This window comes from Ornithorhynchus anatinus, chromosome 2 (assembly GCF_004115215.2).
Source record: "Ornithorhynchus anatinus isolate Pmale09 chromosome 2, mOrnAna1.pri.v4, whole genome shotgun sequence".
Classification (NCBI taxonomy): Eukaryota; Metazoa; Chordata; class Mammalia; order Monotremata; family Ornithorhynchidae; genus Ornithorhynchus; species Ornithorhynchus anatinus.
Window position 1 is genome coordinate 138,856,458 of NC_041729.1, and position 14,943 is coordinate 138,871,400.

General features: G+C 45.4%; 2 protein-coding genes across 2 annotated transcripts; both read right to left on the minus strand.

The window, feature by feature from the left end:
• Positions 1 to 756: 756 nt before the first annotated feature.
• LOC100089704 (olfactory receptor 52E8-like) lies at positions 757 to 11,056 on the minus strand. Its single transcript, XM_029057988.2, has 2 exons — positions 10,940 to 11,056; positions 757 to 1,991 (listed from the first exon to the last, which is right to left on the minus strand). Exon 2 carries the CDS (start codon positions 1,588 to 1,590, stop codon positions 766 to 768), a length of 825 nt encoding a protein of 274 aa, XP_028913821.1. The 5' UTR covers positions 1,591 to 1,991; positions 10,940 to 11,056; the 3' UTR covers positions 757 to 765.
• A 754-nt stretch (positions 11,057 to 11,810) lies between these two features.
• Positions 11,811 to 12,773, minus strand: LOC100681207 (olfactory receptor 52N2-like). The gene has a single exon (XM_007664459.1). The coding sequence runs from the start codon at positions 12,771 to 12,773 to the stop codon at positions 11,811 to 11,813; it is 963 nt and encodes a 320-aa protein (XP_007662649.1).
• Between the last annotated feature and the right edge of the window lie 2,170 nt (positions 12,774 to 14,943).

Genomic DNA, 14,943 nt, shown 5'->3' on the forward strand with positions numbered 1-14,943 from the left:
AGCGACAACAAAGAATAAATAATCCCGTCATCACCAGGAAAACCTGATATTGGCAATATTGAAGGGGCAGGAAAACTTGCCCCCTTTTCTTTGATGGACAATCATCCCAAGAAGGTCGTACTAGCTGACCCCACCAAGACCATTTTACAAAGACTGTGCAGCTTCCTAACCAGGTGACACCCTAAAATATGCAGATGCACCTCAGGATTTCTCCAGACCATGCAGCCTGATGTCAGAAGCTAGGAAGCCCACCTTCAGAGTGGAACCAGGGAGAGGCAAGGAATGTTGGAGGGTATAAAAAGGGTCCAGGGGACAGTGATCTTTGCTCTTAGGTCAGAGTCCACTGATCCCTGAACCACTGTAAAGGCAAACCAATTCATTACAGTAAATGACTTCAGTTTGGGGATCCTCTTGGCAGGAAATAACTAATAAAATAGGGTGAAAGGTTTGGAGTGGTGAGTTACCAAAACTTTGGTCGCTTCAGTGTGAGAAAATTCTATGGCACGAACTGAGGACTAAGAAATGCTACCATAGCAAATTTGATAAGAGGTGGCTAGTCTACCACCTTCCTTCATGAGGGCTTTGCCAACTTAAGCTTTTTCAGACACCTCTGTTCCACAGAATGTACTTCACTATTAGCAGTGCCTTCATCAAATACAAAAAATTAGTTACCTGGTGCCAGTCCCTAATTATATTATTTGCCTCTATTTGCATTATGGGAACCAGCAGAGAATGATCAGATGGACTTTCTTCCAGTTGTTCTGATCAGAATGACGGTTTATTTGTGAAAATGCTGGCTACACGTTCACGGATCTGCTTGGTCCTCACCCCATAGATGATGGGGTTGAGGGCGGGCGGGACGACCACGTACAGGTTGGCCAGGAGGATGTGGACGTAGCCAGGGATTTTGTCGTGTCCAAAGCGGTGGGTGAGGAAGGAGAAGAGGGCCGGGGTGAAGAAGGCCAGGATGACACAGATGTGGGAGATGCAAGTGTTTATGGCTTTGAGTCGTGCGTCCTGAGAGGGCAGTCTGAAGATGGTGTGGAGGATCCTGATGTAGGAGAGGGCAATCAGCAGTATGTCCAAAAGAATAAGGCAGATGACACATAAACCATAAATGATGTCGAGTTTGATACTTGCACATGCCAACCGGGCAATGCCCATGTGCTCACAATAGGTGTGGGGGATGATTCGGTGCCCACAGTAGGGCAACCTCAAGAGAAAAAACACCATTGGAATTATCAGAGAGAAATTCCTCAGGACAGCTAACCCTAGGATAACCCTAATGGATTTATTGGTAAGGATGGTGCAGTAGCGGAGAGGCTTGCAGATGGCCACGTAGCGGTCATAGCCCATGGCCACGAGCATCATGCTCTCCATGCCGGTGAACATGTGGATGAAGAACATCTGGGTTAGGCAGCTCCCAAAGCTGATCTCCTGCAGGTGGAGCCAGAAGATGCCCAACATCTTGGGGATGGTGGCCGAGGACAAGCCCAGATCAACGGTGGCCAGCATGGCCAGGAAGTAGAACATGGGTTGGTGGAGGCTCTGCTCAGTCTTGATCATAAACAGGATGGTGCAGTTACCCATGAGAGCGATCAGGTACACGGAGCAGAAGGGGAAGCTCAGCCAGTTGTGTGCAGCTTACAGATCTGGTACCCCCAGCAGGAGGAAGGAGGAGGGGTGGGATTGGGTGGTGTTACGATTTCTATTGTCCATGGACATTACTGGAAAAGACTGTTCTCCTTGTTTCATTTATCATGGTCTAAAGTAAATACATTATTGCTTGCCTATCCAAGTAGAGTCCATTTGTTTTTCCCAGTAATATTTTTCTTGATTTCTCTTTAGGAAAGATGCTATATCAATCCAGAAACAAATCTTTCATAGAACTATAACAGTGATGATGCTTGACTGAGAATGGACCAGATAACATCATCTTTGTGGAATCCCCACTGAGTCACTCCAACATGATCCTTGCAGCAGTTCTGGGCCTGTAGACCAAATAGGATTTTCCAGTCAGTCCATCAATGAGTCAATCAATCAGTCAATCATCAGTGGTATTCATTGAGCACTTACTGAGTGCAGAACAATGTCTTAAACACTTGGGAGAGTACCAAATCCAAAGTCTAAGCTCAGAGTGCAGTCACTGAAAGAAATTATCTCCTCTCTGTCCCCCTTCTGGAACCCAGATTGTCTCCACAATTGTAACAAGTCCTGGACAAAGCAGCATGACTTAGTGGAAAGTGCACGGGCTTGGGAGTCAGAGGTCATGGGTTCTAATTCCGGTTCCGCCACTTATTAGCTGTGTGACTTTAGGCAAGTCACTTCACTTCTCTGTGTCTCAGTTCCTTTATCTGAAAAATGGGGATTAGAACTGTGAGCCCCATGTGGGACAAGCCAATAACCTTGTGTCTACCCCAGCGCTTAGAACAGTGTTGGGCACATAGCAACCACTTAACGAATACCATTATCATTATTATTGTTATCATTATCTGGCTAATCCCAGGAAAGAGGGAAGAACTGAAATCAGCCTTGCACCAGAATGTGTGCATTTCCACACAGTTTTGTTGCCTACAGGTTTTTCTGACTCTTGCCTTGGTTAAGGCAGCCCTGAATTATCACTCGTTCTGTCACCAGAGTGGAAAGCCTTGTAAAGATATTTGGGAGTATTATTATTATTATGGCATTTGTTAAGTGTTTACTATGTGCCAGGGACTGTACTATGTGCTGGGGAGAATACAAGCAAATCAGTTTGGACACAATCCCTGTCCCACTTGGGGCTCACAGTCTCAATCCTCATTTTACATATGAGGAAACTGAGGCACAGAGAAGTGAAGTCACTTGCCCAAGGCCACACAGCAGACAAGTGGCAGATCCAGGATTAGAACACATGATCTTCTGACTCCTAACCACTACACCATGCTGCTTCCTATAGTATAGTAGCATCAGGATGAATCACATATGTGCAGCCTCACAATATATCCCAGAGTGTCACCCATTTGGATGCCCAGAGGAGTAAGACATAACAGGAGAAACCCAGATTTAAGCACCAACCAATACTAGGACTTGGATGCTCCAACTAGAAAATGTATCAGGGAGACATCCATAAATACCAGCACATTGCCAGGGAATGAGATGCTGCCAACCTTACCCCAAGAGAGGAACCAAAGGACAGTTTGCTGTATTATGGAATAATAATCTTAATTTAGCTGAAAGTTGTGAGAGGACACCCTAAGTCCTTCTACACTGTTGAGGGCTACTTTGATGTGACACAAAATTGACAAGCTTTTACATGTAAATAGCTCCATGTTCTGTACACACGACATATTTTTTATTCTCCAGAGAAATCAGTCAGTCAAATCAATGGTATTCACTGAGCACTATGGACAGAGCACTGTACTAAGCATTTGGTAGATACAGAAGAGTTTGTAGAAATGATTTCTGTCCTCAAGGGGTTTATAATCTAGGAAGGGAGATAATCATCAAAGTAAATTACCTATCAGGGAATAATAATAATATTTATGGTAGATGATAATAATATTTATGGTATTTGTTAAGCACTTACTATGTGCCAAGCACTGTTTTAAGCACTGGAATAGATAAAAGAAGCAGAGTATAAGGATATTTGCCTAAATTGTGTGAGGTTGGGGTGACTATCAAAGTAACCTAGGTTATGTAATGGGGCAATGAAGAAAGTAGGGAGAATAGGTGGGGAGATGAGAGGTTAATCCAGGAAAGCTTCCTGGAGGAGGTATGGTTTTGAGAGATTTGAATACAGGAAGAGTGGCAGTCTGTCAAATATGAAGCTTCCATCTACGCCAGAGCTTAGTACAGTGCCTGACACATAGTAAGAGTTAACAAATATTATTTAAAAAAATTTGCATATCATGTCCTTACTATTGCACCATCAATGGGGCTTCAAAACACAGCACAGCTTAGCAGACATGATCTGTAGTATGAGACCTTCAGGGGACATACAGGGAACAACATCAAAAAGACCTTTACTTGCTATATTTATGGATCTTCCAAATGTATTTAACATTATCTGCATCACTGGAGTCAATTTCAGTAGCTAGAAAGAGGTAAACTTGTCAGTGAAATTGTGAAATACATCAACTAGTATTAGGCAATGTTCAGAGCAGCATAGTTTCCCCAACAGGTCATGGACAATAGCAGGTCACCTATGTAACTCTTTAATAATGAACTGTCATGTATACATGGAAACAGGGTGGATTCAACAAGTATTTTGAAGATGTAAAATTACTAGTCTCAAACTATAGAAGAAGCATGGCGTAAAGAAGCAGTCAGGTGTAGTGGATAGAGCACAGGCCTTGGAGTCAGAAGGTCATGGGTTCTAATCCCAGCTCCACCACTTGTCTGCTGTGTCATCTTGGGCAAGTCATTTCACTTCCCTGTGCCTCGGTTACCTCAACTGTAAAATGGGGATTGAGGCTGTGAGCCCCATGTGGGACAGCCTCTGTGTCCAACCCAATTGGCTGGTACCCACTCCTGCACTTAGTACAGTGCCTGCCACAAAGTTAGTGTTTAACAAATACCATGATTATTATTAATAAACTATGTGACATAGAGGTGGGAGATGATAGCTAGAGAAGCTGAGGCCATCAGGATGGGGGTTGTTCTCAATAAATAAAGGTTTGGGGAAGATCAGGATACAAAGAGTTAGATTAGAAAACTATGGCAGGGGCTGCCATTGGTAAAGAGAAGAATAGATAAAATGGATAGGATATTACTACCTGTTCCATCACTTTCCACGAAAAACAGAATACTGCTTTTCTCTCCCCATGTGTCTTTATTAATGTATTCATCTGTTTATCTATCTTTTTCTTTCTCCATCCTTTCCCCTATTTCTCTTTCTCCCTTAGTGAATAAGCCCCGTTAAAATATTATCGGAGATACTATTCTCCATAGCCAAATTAAAGGGCCAGAGATAGACATAGTTCAAGCCCACAGGTCTGGTATAAAAGTTGTTGTGCAGTGCGTTGCACAAAGTAGATACTAATTACAAAAATGTCAATGACCTACTTGTTGCCTTTACAACAGCTGGAGCTTTGAGAATTGGAAGAGGTCATATCTTTGTTTCAAGTGTTTCCCTTCCTTCCTTTCTAGTCTTCTCTTTTCCTCCCTAGAATCACCTGGATCCCACACCACTGGACACCTCAGTTACCAGCACACTCACTGTACTCAAGATTTATGCCCCTTTTTCGAACTGATGCCTAAGCTCTCAGACTGAGTCACCCCAGCCCTGCTACCTTTATCCCTGAAGGAATTTCCATGCATCACCTTTGCACTTAGATTTACACCCTTTATTTATCCCACCCATAGCCCCACAGCACTTTTGTACATATCCATAATTTATGTATTTATATTAAATAAATAATATTTATTTAGACTTCTAGATTATAAGCTCTTTGTGATCAGGAAATATGTCTACCGACTCTCTTATAACGTGCTGTCCCAAGTGCTTAGTACATGCTCCGCCCACAGAAAGAACTCAGTAAATACAACTGATTGACTGATGAATGACAGACCCAGGAGTGTGACTACGAGGACCTTATTCAGCAAGAGTGGATCACTACCAGCCGAAACGATGAGCATCGCTCCTCGCAAGGGCTGGGAATCAAATCTAAGTCAGTGTGAGGACCAGAACGATTGATGGCTGAACGGGTAGCTGCTTGTTAGGAGTCTGAACTGCCCTGTGTAAGAGCATCCACATTGCCTATATACCCCTGTACCCGGAGTGCACATGACCTCACTCTGGCACATTGACATTTTCTCTTCTGAGATGCCTGGAGAAGACTCTCTGTGCTGCCTTGGAGGGTTGCACCGTCCCCCATTCATCACCAAGACTGAGCTGGAGATACCCACTCCCTGCCCTCTCTGCCGCCTCTCCTCATAGCTCCTCTTGGAGCTGGAGCCAGTGTTTCGTTTGTACAGCCAGGTTGAGTACTTCCTGCTTTCTTCTTCCCTCAGCCAGTGTCTGTCTCTGCAGTTCACCCTTCTTGTTCCCAGCCCAGCCCAAGCAGACTCACGTGTCTCTGCTGCCGCCCCAGAAATCCTCTGGCAGAGATGGAGCTTTCCAGCCAAGGAGCATCAACCTGAATCTAATGCCTGGATGGCCCAGAGAAGGGAGGGATGTTTATGGCACCTGAGCCCCTTGGGAGCTGCCTCCCCTCAAGGCTCCCTGGAACCTGCAATAGCAGGGCAGAAGAGTCCCTGCATTCCTAACCTCAATCCTCTGAATCGGTGAGCCATCTCTAGGTTGGATTGACCTACACCGACCTTTTCCCTTGCAACCTGCCTCCCTTGGATCCCTACGAAGAGAGCCTACTTGCTCCCAAAGAGCCTGGAGAAACCTACTTCTTGACTCCGTGGTTCTTGGTGACTGCCAGTCACACTGCTCCTTCTGGGGTAACCCTTATCTCCTGGGTACTTTGATTCCTCATCCCTTTCTGGTTTCACCCATTATGTGGCTGGGGTTCTAACACACTGACCCTCTTGGTCCTGGCCTTGTTACCCATTTAGCCGGCCCAACAGATGGGAAGGGAGAATACCCTGGGGGATGTCAGGTGCTTGCATCATTCTGTGTACATATCACAGAATGTTGCATATTTCCCAATAAGTCTGTTTCTAGTCTTTACTCCCCACACTTGGTTGTGAGCTTCCTGGAAAACTGGGACCATATCCAATTCCCACTTGTGTATTCTTGCCCCCTGCTTAGTAAAGTGCTTAGTAAACACTACTAGTGTGACAACTACGCTTCTACTACAGCCAGTGGCCCTCTTGAGTGAGAGGGCATTGAATGCAAGTCAGATACTCGTAACTAATTCCCACCACCCTCCATCTATTTACTTGTTTTTACGTGTATATACCTATAATTCTATTTATTTATTCTAACGTCTATTTACTCATCTTGATGTCTGTCTCCCCGCTTCTAGACTGTAAGTCAGGTGTAGGCAGGGATTGTCTCCCTTTATTGATGAAATGTACTTTCCAAGCTCTTAGTACAGTGCTCTGCACACAGTAAGCGCTCAATAAATATGATTGAATGAATGAACCTAAGGATTTAAGAGACTATCAGCTTATTTATTTCACTTATGTATTCATTTTTTGCTTCCTTTTGTGGTTGCCAACTTAGAATTCCCCTCTCAAGGTCGCACCCGGAGAGTTTCCAGTACTCTACCAGTCTCGGCTGTGGGAGGGACAGTCAAGCAGAGGTCTAACCATTCCATTCCTAGCTTGGGCAGTGTCTAGCAAGCAGAAGGCAATCTGCTACAAGTCAAAACTCATCCATGCTGGGCAGCAGCAATATGGGAGAGAGTCAAGTGTGGAGACTCGAGTTTACCATGTGGAAGGTGGCAATGGTAAACCACTTCCATATTTTAACCAAGAAAACTCTGTGGATACACTACCAGAATGACTGCAAATGGAGGAGAGGTGTGTTCTGGGAGAGATGTGTCCGTGGTGTCGCTTGGGGCCAGAAACGACTTGACAGCATAAGAAAAGACAATTTAGAACTATATTTCCCTCTTGTTCCCACTACGTGATATGATATCAGTGCCTGCCTGTCTCCCCCATTTGACTGTGAGGTCATCGAAGATGGAGGCTATACCTTCTTTTTTCATTGTATGCTCCCAAACATGTGATATAAACACAGAGGTTCCGTCAATACTGATGATGGTGGTGATGATGATGAGAGAGAATGGGCATGGCTTAATGGAAAAAGCATGGGCTTGGGAATCAAAGCTAATCCTGGCTCCATCTTATCATTATTATTATTATTATTGTTATCTTTGTTAAGCACTTACTATGTGTTACACACTGTTCTAAGCGCTGGGTAGATGCAAGTTAAGTTGGACAAGGTATGTGTTCCATATGGGGTTCAAATCTAGAGAAGCAGCGTGGCTCAGTGGAAAGAGCATGGGCTTGGAAGTCAGAGGTCATGGGTTCAAATACCGGCTCTGCCACTTGTCCATTGTGTGACTGTAGGCAAGTCACTTAACTTCTCTGTGCCTCAGTTACCTCATCTGTAAAATGGGGATTAAGATTGTGAGCCTCACGTGGGACAACCTAATTACCCTGTATCTACCCCAGTGCTAAGAAGAGTGCTCTGCACATAGTAAGCACTTAACAAATACCAACATTATTAAGTAGGAGACAGAACAGGTATTGAATCGCCATTTCTTAGAGCTGTATTCCAACTGTCCCCTACCAGAACAGTTAGAGCTGTTCTAATTCTGTCCATAAAGATCTCCAGAGATCGACCCCCATCGCTTCACTTGATGTCCAATTGCTAGGAGGAAAAACACAAACCAAACAAAACCAGCTAGGCATAATAATAATAACTGTGGTATTTGTTAAACATTTCTACGTGCTCGACACTGTACTATATTCTGGGGTGGGACCCCTCAGTGCCTATCCTATGTGGGGCTCACAGTCTCAATCCCCATTTTACAGATGAGGTAACTGAGATCCAGAGAAGTGAAGTGACTTGTCCAAGGGCACACAGCAGACAAGTGGCAGAGCCAGGATTAGAAACTACAATCTATGACCTTCTGACTCCCAGGCCCATGTTTTATCAATTAAGCCATGCTGCAGGCCTGCCTCACACCTTGGCAGGTTATTGTCTTTCATTTTACCAAACAGGTGCTCATTGACTGTGAGCACCTTGACTCATGGTCAGAGAGTGGCCACATTGAAGGTCCTCATCCCCTTGACCTTTTTGGTTGTGTTTCTCTGTATCTTCCCCAGCTCGAGTTTTTCATACCTAAACCAGTAACCATAATGACACACTGTATTTCTGGTGGGATTCCTTTCATTCACTCAATTGAATTTATATCTTCAACTCCTAGTTTAGGGCTTGAGGGGAAAGGGAGAGAGAGGGTCCTCTTCCAGGAGGGCAGGGCTGAGGACACTTGGATCAGTTTCGGGAATGCAGGAAGGTTTAACACTGGCTGTATTTGAGGACCAGGAATTTCAGGAGCTCCTATTCATCCAAATATTTCCACCCTCACATAGTCCATTCCTCTGCCTCTAAATCACCTAGAGAAGCAGCACCGCTCAGTGGAAAGAATCCTGGCTTGGGAGTCAGAGGTCATGAGTTCGAATCCCAGCTCTGCCACTTGTCAGCTGGGTGACGGTGGGCAAGACACTTAACTTCTCTGTGCCTCAGTTACTTCATCTGTAAAATGGGGATTAAGACTGTGAGCCTCACGTGGGACAACCTGATTATCCTGTATCTATCCCAGTGCTTAGAACAGTGCTGTGCACATAGTAAGTGCTTAACAATTACCAACATTATTATTATCATCCCTCAACCAGGACAGAAGGGTCTGTCCTTTCTTTAAAGTCTTTGTGGAAAAGAGATTCTAATTAGTAATTTACACAAGCTACTAGCTCTGTAATTTACTCCCCTGTGCAGGTTCTTGGTTCTGAAGTCCCAGGGCTGCGTGTCGTCATCATTCCCCGCTATAGGAGACTCCATCATAAGCAGTCATCCATGCCCATGTAGTATCTGTCTCTACCCATTCATGGTTAGGAACTTCATTCTTACATCTCATCTATCTCACCACTGACCAATTGCCCACATTCTCCTTCTGGCCTGGAACACTGTTCCTCCTCGCTTTACAGCAGACCACCACTCTCCCGTTCTTCTTATTAAGGACACATTTCCTCCAAGAGACCTTCCCCAATTAAGGTCTCTTTTCCTGGCTCCTTTTCTCTTCAGCACTTAATGTTCAGCCCAACCTCAGACCCAAAGTACTTAACTAAACTTTGGTAATTTATTTATATCTGTGTCCCTTTCTAGACTTTTGTGGGAATTTTTTGAAAGCCTATTGCTGGGAAAGGTCTGCACTGAGAATGTGTTGTGTATAGAGCGCTGTATTGAGCACTACTGTGCACAGTAAAAAAGCAGCCTTAATGTTTTCCTCCAGTTCTACAGTTGGTTTAAGTGGTAGGTAAGTACACAAAAAATGGCAGAGATATTGGGAAGTGGCATGGCCTAGTGGAGAAAGCACAGGATTGGGCATCAAGAGACCTGGGTTCTAAACCTGGGTCTGCCACTTGCCTTGAGCAAGTCACTTGGCTTCTCTGTGCCTCAGTTTCCTCATCTGCAAAATGGGAATTAAAAGATTGTCTCTTCTCCTCCCTTAGACTGGTAGTCCCAAGAGAGACAAGGACCATGTCTTATCAGATTATATAATATCTACCACAGGGCTTGGCATGTAGCAAGCACGTAACAAATGTCATCATGATAATGATTATATTTAGCATCCAACAAGCATGTGGAACTGCAGCAAGGCTTAATGGAAAGAACCCTGACTTGGGAGTCAAAGGACATGGGTTCTAATCCCAGCTCCACCACTTGTCTGCAGTGTGTCCTCGGGCAAGTCACTTAACTTCTCTGTGACTCAGTTACCTCATCTGTAAAATGGGGATTGAGACTGTGAGCCCCATATGGGACAATCTGATTACCCTGTATCTACCCCAGCACTTAGAACAGAGTTCGGCACATAGTAAGCAGTTTAACAAATACCATACTAATAACAATAACTGGTAAACCCAAATAGAAGTAGCACAAGATTGGGAGTCAGGAGATCCAGATTAGAGTACCATCATTACCAGGCCTACCATGCAATCTTGGAAAAGTTATTTAACCTCTCTGTACCTCAAGTTCCTCATCTATAAGGTGGGGCAAGGTAGTGTTATACCCATGTGGGACAGGGACTCAGTCCTATCTCTTAACCCTGCACACTGGAAGCACTTAGTAAATGACCAAGTGATCACATAATGAAATCATCTCAAGACTAGATCCAATGGGCAAAATATCAGTGCTTTTCACCAATGAATGCTCCTGCTCCCACCTCCTATGCTAGTGTTTGACAGACTTAAATTTTGAAACAGTTTGAGCTCAACTTACCCAGACTGGCAGAGTACTGCTCTCTGCTTACATGTGTGCTCCTAACTCCATATGGTTTCTCCTGACTCTCCCAGTTCTGGGCCCAAGCTCACCAGCCACCTTCACTCAGCCCAGAACAAAAGAAAAGACAGTGACAGTACTCCCTCACTTCTATTCAACACTTACCTCAGCTGTGGCCCCTGAACTGGAATTGGTGCCACACCTGGTACTGCTATCCAGACCTTCAGAGCCAGGTCAATGGCTTAATGACTTTTCCTACAGGACTCTGGTTAGTGTTTAGTACAGTTTTCTATACAGAGAAAGAGCTCCATAAATACTATTAATTGATTGAATGATTAACTAGCTACAGGTCTAGGAGTAATCTCCAGTTCTAGGGAATCAATCCCTAGTATTTGGTCACTAATAGTATTGATAAACAGTCTTTAGAATTGATGAATTCAGGAAATGGCCAACAGCACGATTTTACAAATCCAATCCAAATACTTTCCAAGAAAACATTTGTGCTAAAGACAGATGGGTATTCTTCCTGTCATGAAATAAGGAGCTCTGGACAATATATCAAACATCACTGATGATCTCCTCATTCCTTGGCTTCCTCTGCTGAAGAAGGTCTTTGTCCTTAAGGAGCAATGTAACCTAGTGGAGAGTGAGGATCTGGGTTCAAACCCCATCTCTGACACTTAACTCGTGTGCTAGCACAAGTCACTTACTTTCCCTGTCCCCCAGTTTCCTCTTTGGAACAAAGGGAATTCAACACCTATCCTTCCTCCCATTTAGACTCTAAGCAACTTGTTGAGCAGGGACTGTGTCCAACCCACTTATCATCATTATTACTCTTCGCCAGTCCAGTTCTGGTCTCTGAGGTCAGGCATTATGGGTCATTGCCCCTTTTCCCACTCAACATCCTGACCACAGCTTCCCGGATCTGCTTGGTCTTCACCTCATAGACAACGGGGTTCACCATCATCATCGGGGGCAGCACTAGGTACAAGTTGGCAATGATGATGTGTACATGGTGGGGGATGGTGTGGCCCCCAAAGCGGTGGGTGAAGAAAGAGAAGAAGGCCGGGACATAGGTGATGATGATGGCAGAAATGTGAGCCGTGCAGGTGCTGAAGGCTTTATGTTGTGCCTCTGCTGAAGACAGGATCACCACAGCCTTAAGGATTGCAGTGTAGGATGCGGAAATGCAGACGATATCAAATCCCCCAATAAGAATGGCAACCATCAGCCCATAAACAGCATTGACCTTGATGTTACCACAGGAAACCTTGGCTACAGACATGTGGTCACAGTAGGTATGGGGGATGATGTGGCCATGGCAGTAGGGCAGTCTCTTGGTCAGGATAGTGAAGGGAATGACCAGTATGGCCCCCCTGAAGAAAGTGGCCAGCCCAGCCCTGACAATGATGGGATTGGTTAAGATGGTGGAGTATCTCAGAGGGTAGCAGATGGCCACATAGCGATCCAGGGCCATGAGCATGAGGACCCCGGATTCCATCCCCGTGAAGGTGTGGACAAAGAACATCTGGACGAGGCAGATGCTGAAGTTGATCTCCCTTAAATTGAACCAGAAGAGAAGGAGCATTCTGGGCACTGTGCCGCTGCATGTGGCCAGATCCGTGGAAGACAGCATTGCCAGGAAGTAGTACATGGGCTGGTGCAGTGCCTCCTCACGACAGATGAGGTACAGAAGTCCACAGTTCCCCACCATGGCAATGACATACATGGAGCAGAAAGGGAGGGAGAGCCAGGCATGTAGGGCCTCCAGACTTGGGATGCCATTCAGGGTGAAAAGCGTTGGGGCAAAGCTGGAGCTGTTGCAAAATGACATGCCTGCCACATTCTGCATCAGCTTTGGTGCTCTGGGAAGGGTGGGGAGAGAAGAGAAGCAGCATTAACAGTTCCAGATCTCATGGCTGCCAATTTGTCTGGGTTGGATCAGGTACCCACTCCACCTGGATCTCAGAAGGCAGGTGACTCATTCCAGCCCAGGTGTTGTAGATATCCCTCAATCTTGGTGTTCAGAAAACAGTATTTCTCCCCAACACTGCCTCTGCTGAGCCAAGGAATTGATCTCTTGCCACTTTTAGGCACAGGATCTAGAATTTCCCCAAACCTGTAGGCAGAAGGAGTAATTTCCCACATTGTTCCATCCAAATTCCCCCTGGTCATCCACACCCCTGTCTTCCTGGTTCCATCAGTCACCTAGGGCTCATGGAGGTAGCATGGGCTGTCCTCCTGACCCTACGCTTTATGGTGGCTGTCATGAGCCCAGCTCACACATTTAGTTAAGTCACCATTACCGTCACCGTAAGTCTTTAAGTGCATCCCTGGTCCTGTCAGGCACCACTCCTAAAGGTCTGTCCCCATCTCACCCCATCTGGCAATTCTATAAATCTGTCCCTGATACTCTCTCACCCCGTCAGGTACTCAATGACAAGTCAAACCACAGTGAAACCAAACTACAGCATTGTGTAACATAAAGCTTTATTCGATTCTCAGTCAAACAGAAGGGGTAAATGCACATACACAGACACACACTCACACATATATAGTAACCCTGTCTGACTGTTTTCCCCAAATTCATGTAGATGGTCTTATGTCAGAAGAGTTCAAGGAGTCTGGCTGCTCACAGCGCATTGTCCTGGTGCAAGTCTTTAGGTCATTCTTGGCGGCCAAGCCATAGACATCTTGGGCCAGGCGGTCTTTGCCACCCGCTGGGGTCATATTCTTTAGCACATGACAACCACATGCTTCAGTTGTTAGGCCCCCACGTTCGGCCTGCTCTTGCTCTCTTATTTGGTTGGTCGTGCCCTCCCCTACCCTTTTATCCACTCATGTTGGTTGTTTCACAGGGGTCACGGCAGGTCCTAATTCACTGCTTTGACTTGCCTGCTCTCTCAAGCCATTACCGGTTAAAGCCCAGGGGACAGCTACCCCTCCCCCTGCACCCACCCTATGGGATGTTTTTGCAAGGTAGCTTACCTCATGTACCTCCAGCAGTCTTCCTTCTGCCTGATGGCAAGACGGTTCAGTGCCTCCTCAAAGTCCACCTTCTATGCTTTCGGTTCCTCCTCAAATTTCTTCTTCTATGTTGTTCACGGGGTCAAATGATGGTTGCTCATAAAATTATTTTTATGTTACAAAATGGAATCATTCACACACACCACAGTGGCCAGTTGACATTCTTAAAGGGACAGTGTCAAATGTCATTTAGCAGCCCCAAAGACATCTCCTGGCCATATAGATTCTTCTGATGCAGTTTTAAACAGAAAATACAATTCCATCCTCAAACCTGCTCTTCCAAGGAGACCTCTTTCATGCCCCAGCAGCTACTGTGAATTTTGTCAGACCTATTCCTTCACCTTCAGTCCTCTGAGCTGTACCATCCCTCCCCCACCCCAGACAGATGCCCCTTGTTGGGTTCCCAGTGCATACAAGTTGGCCAATGTCTCCACCTCCCTCGACCCCCTGTTTCTGGATCTTCCTCTCACAACATCTGAGAGGAGGTTTTAGAAATGATGAAGTCTTACCAGAAGACTGGCTGGAACCTGGCTGTGTGAAAAACCCAGAAGGCAAATGGCAGAATGAGATTCGGGAGCATCAGGCTATGGGTTGGAAGAGGGTGTGGATTTGACTTAGTGTTTCTGTGGTCCTTCCCCAGAGGGTTCTTTAGCCAGCATGGCCTCAGATGTTTGTTCTTCCTTCTCTCACTGGCTCAAATTCTCCAAGGGAAGAAGGAGAAGGATTGTATTCCCAGAACTGAAGATCTTCAGAGCCTTTGAACCAATCTGAGAAGAAAAACATAAAGTGTGGAAAAGTTGACCAATGTCCCTATGGTGGTGTTTGAGCCTACAGGGGCTCTTCATAATGAACTCCTAGCCATCTGATGGAAGGTTCCTGACATCACAGAGTCCAGTGCATGCTTCCCAGAATGGCTATCTGCAGTCCAGTTGAAAGCTTGGCATGTTTCTTTTAAGATCTCCATTCAGCAACTATCC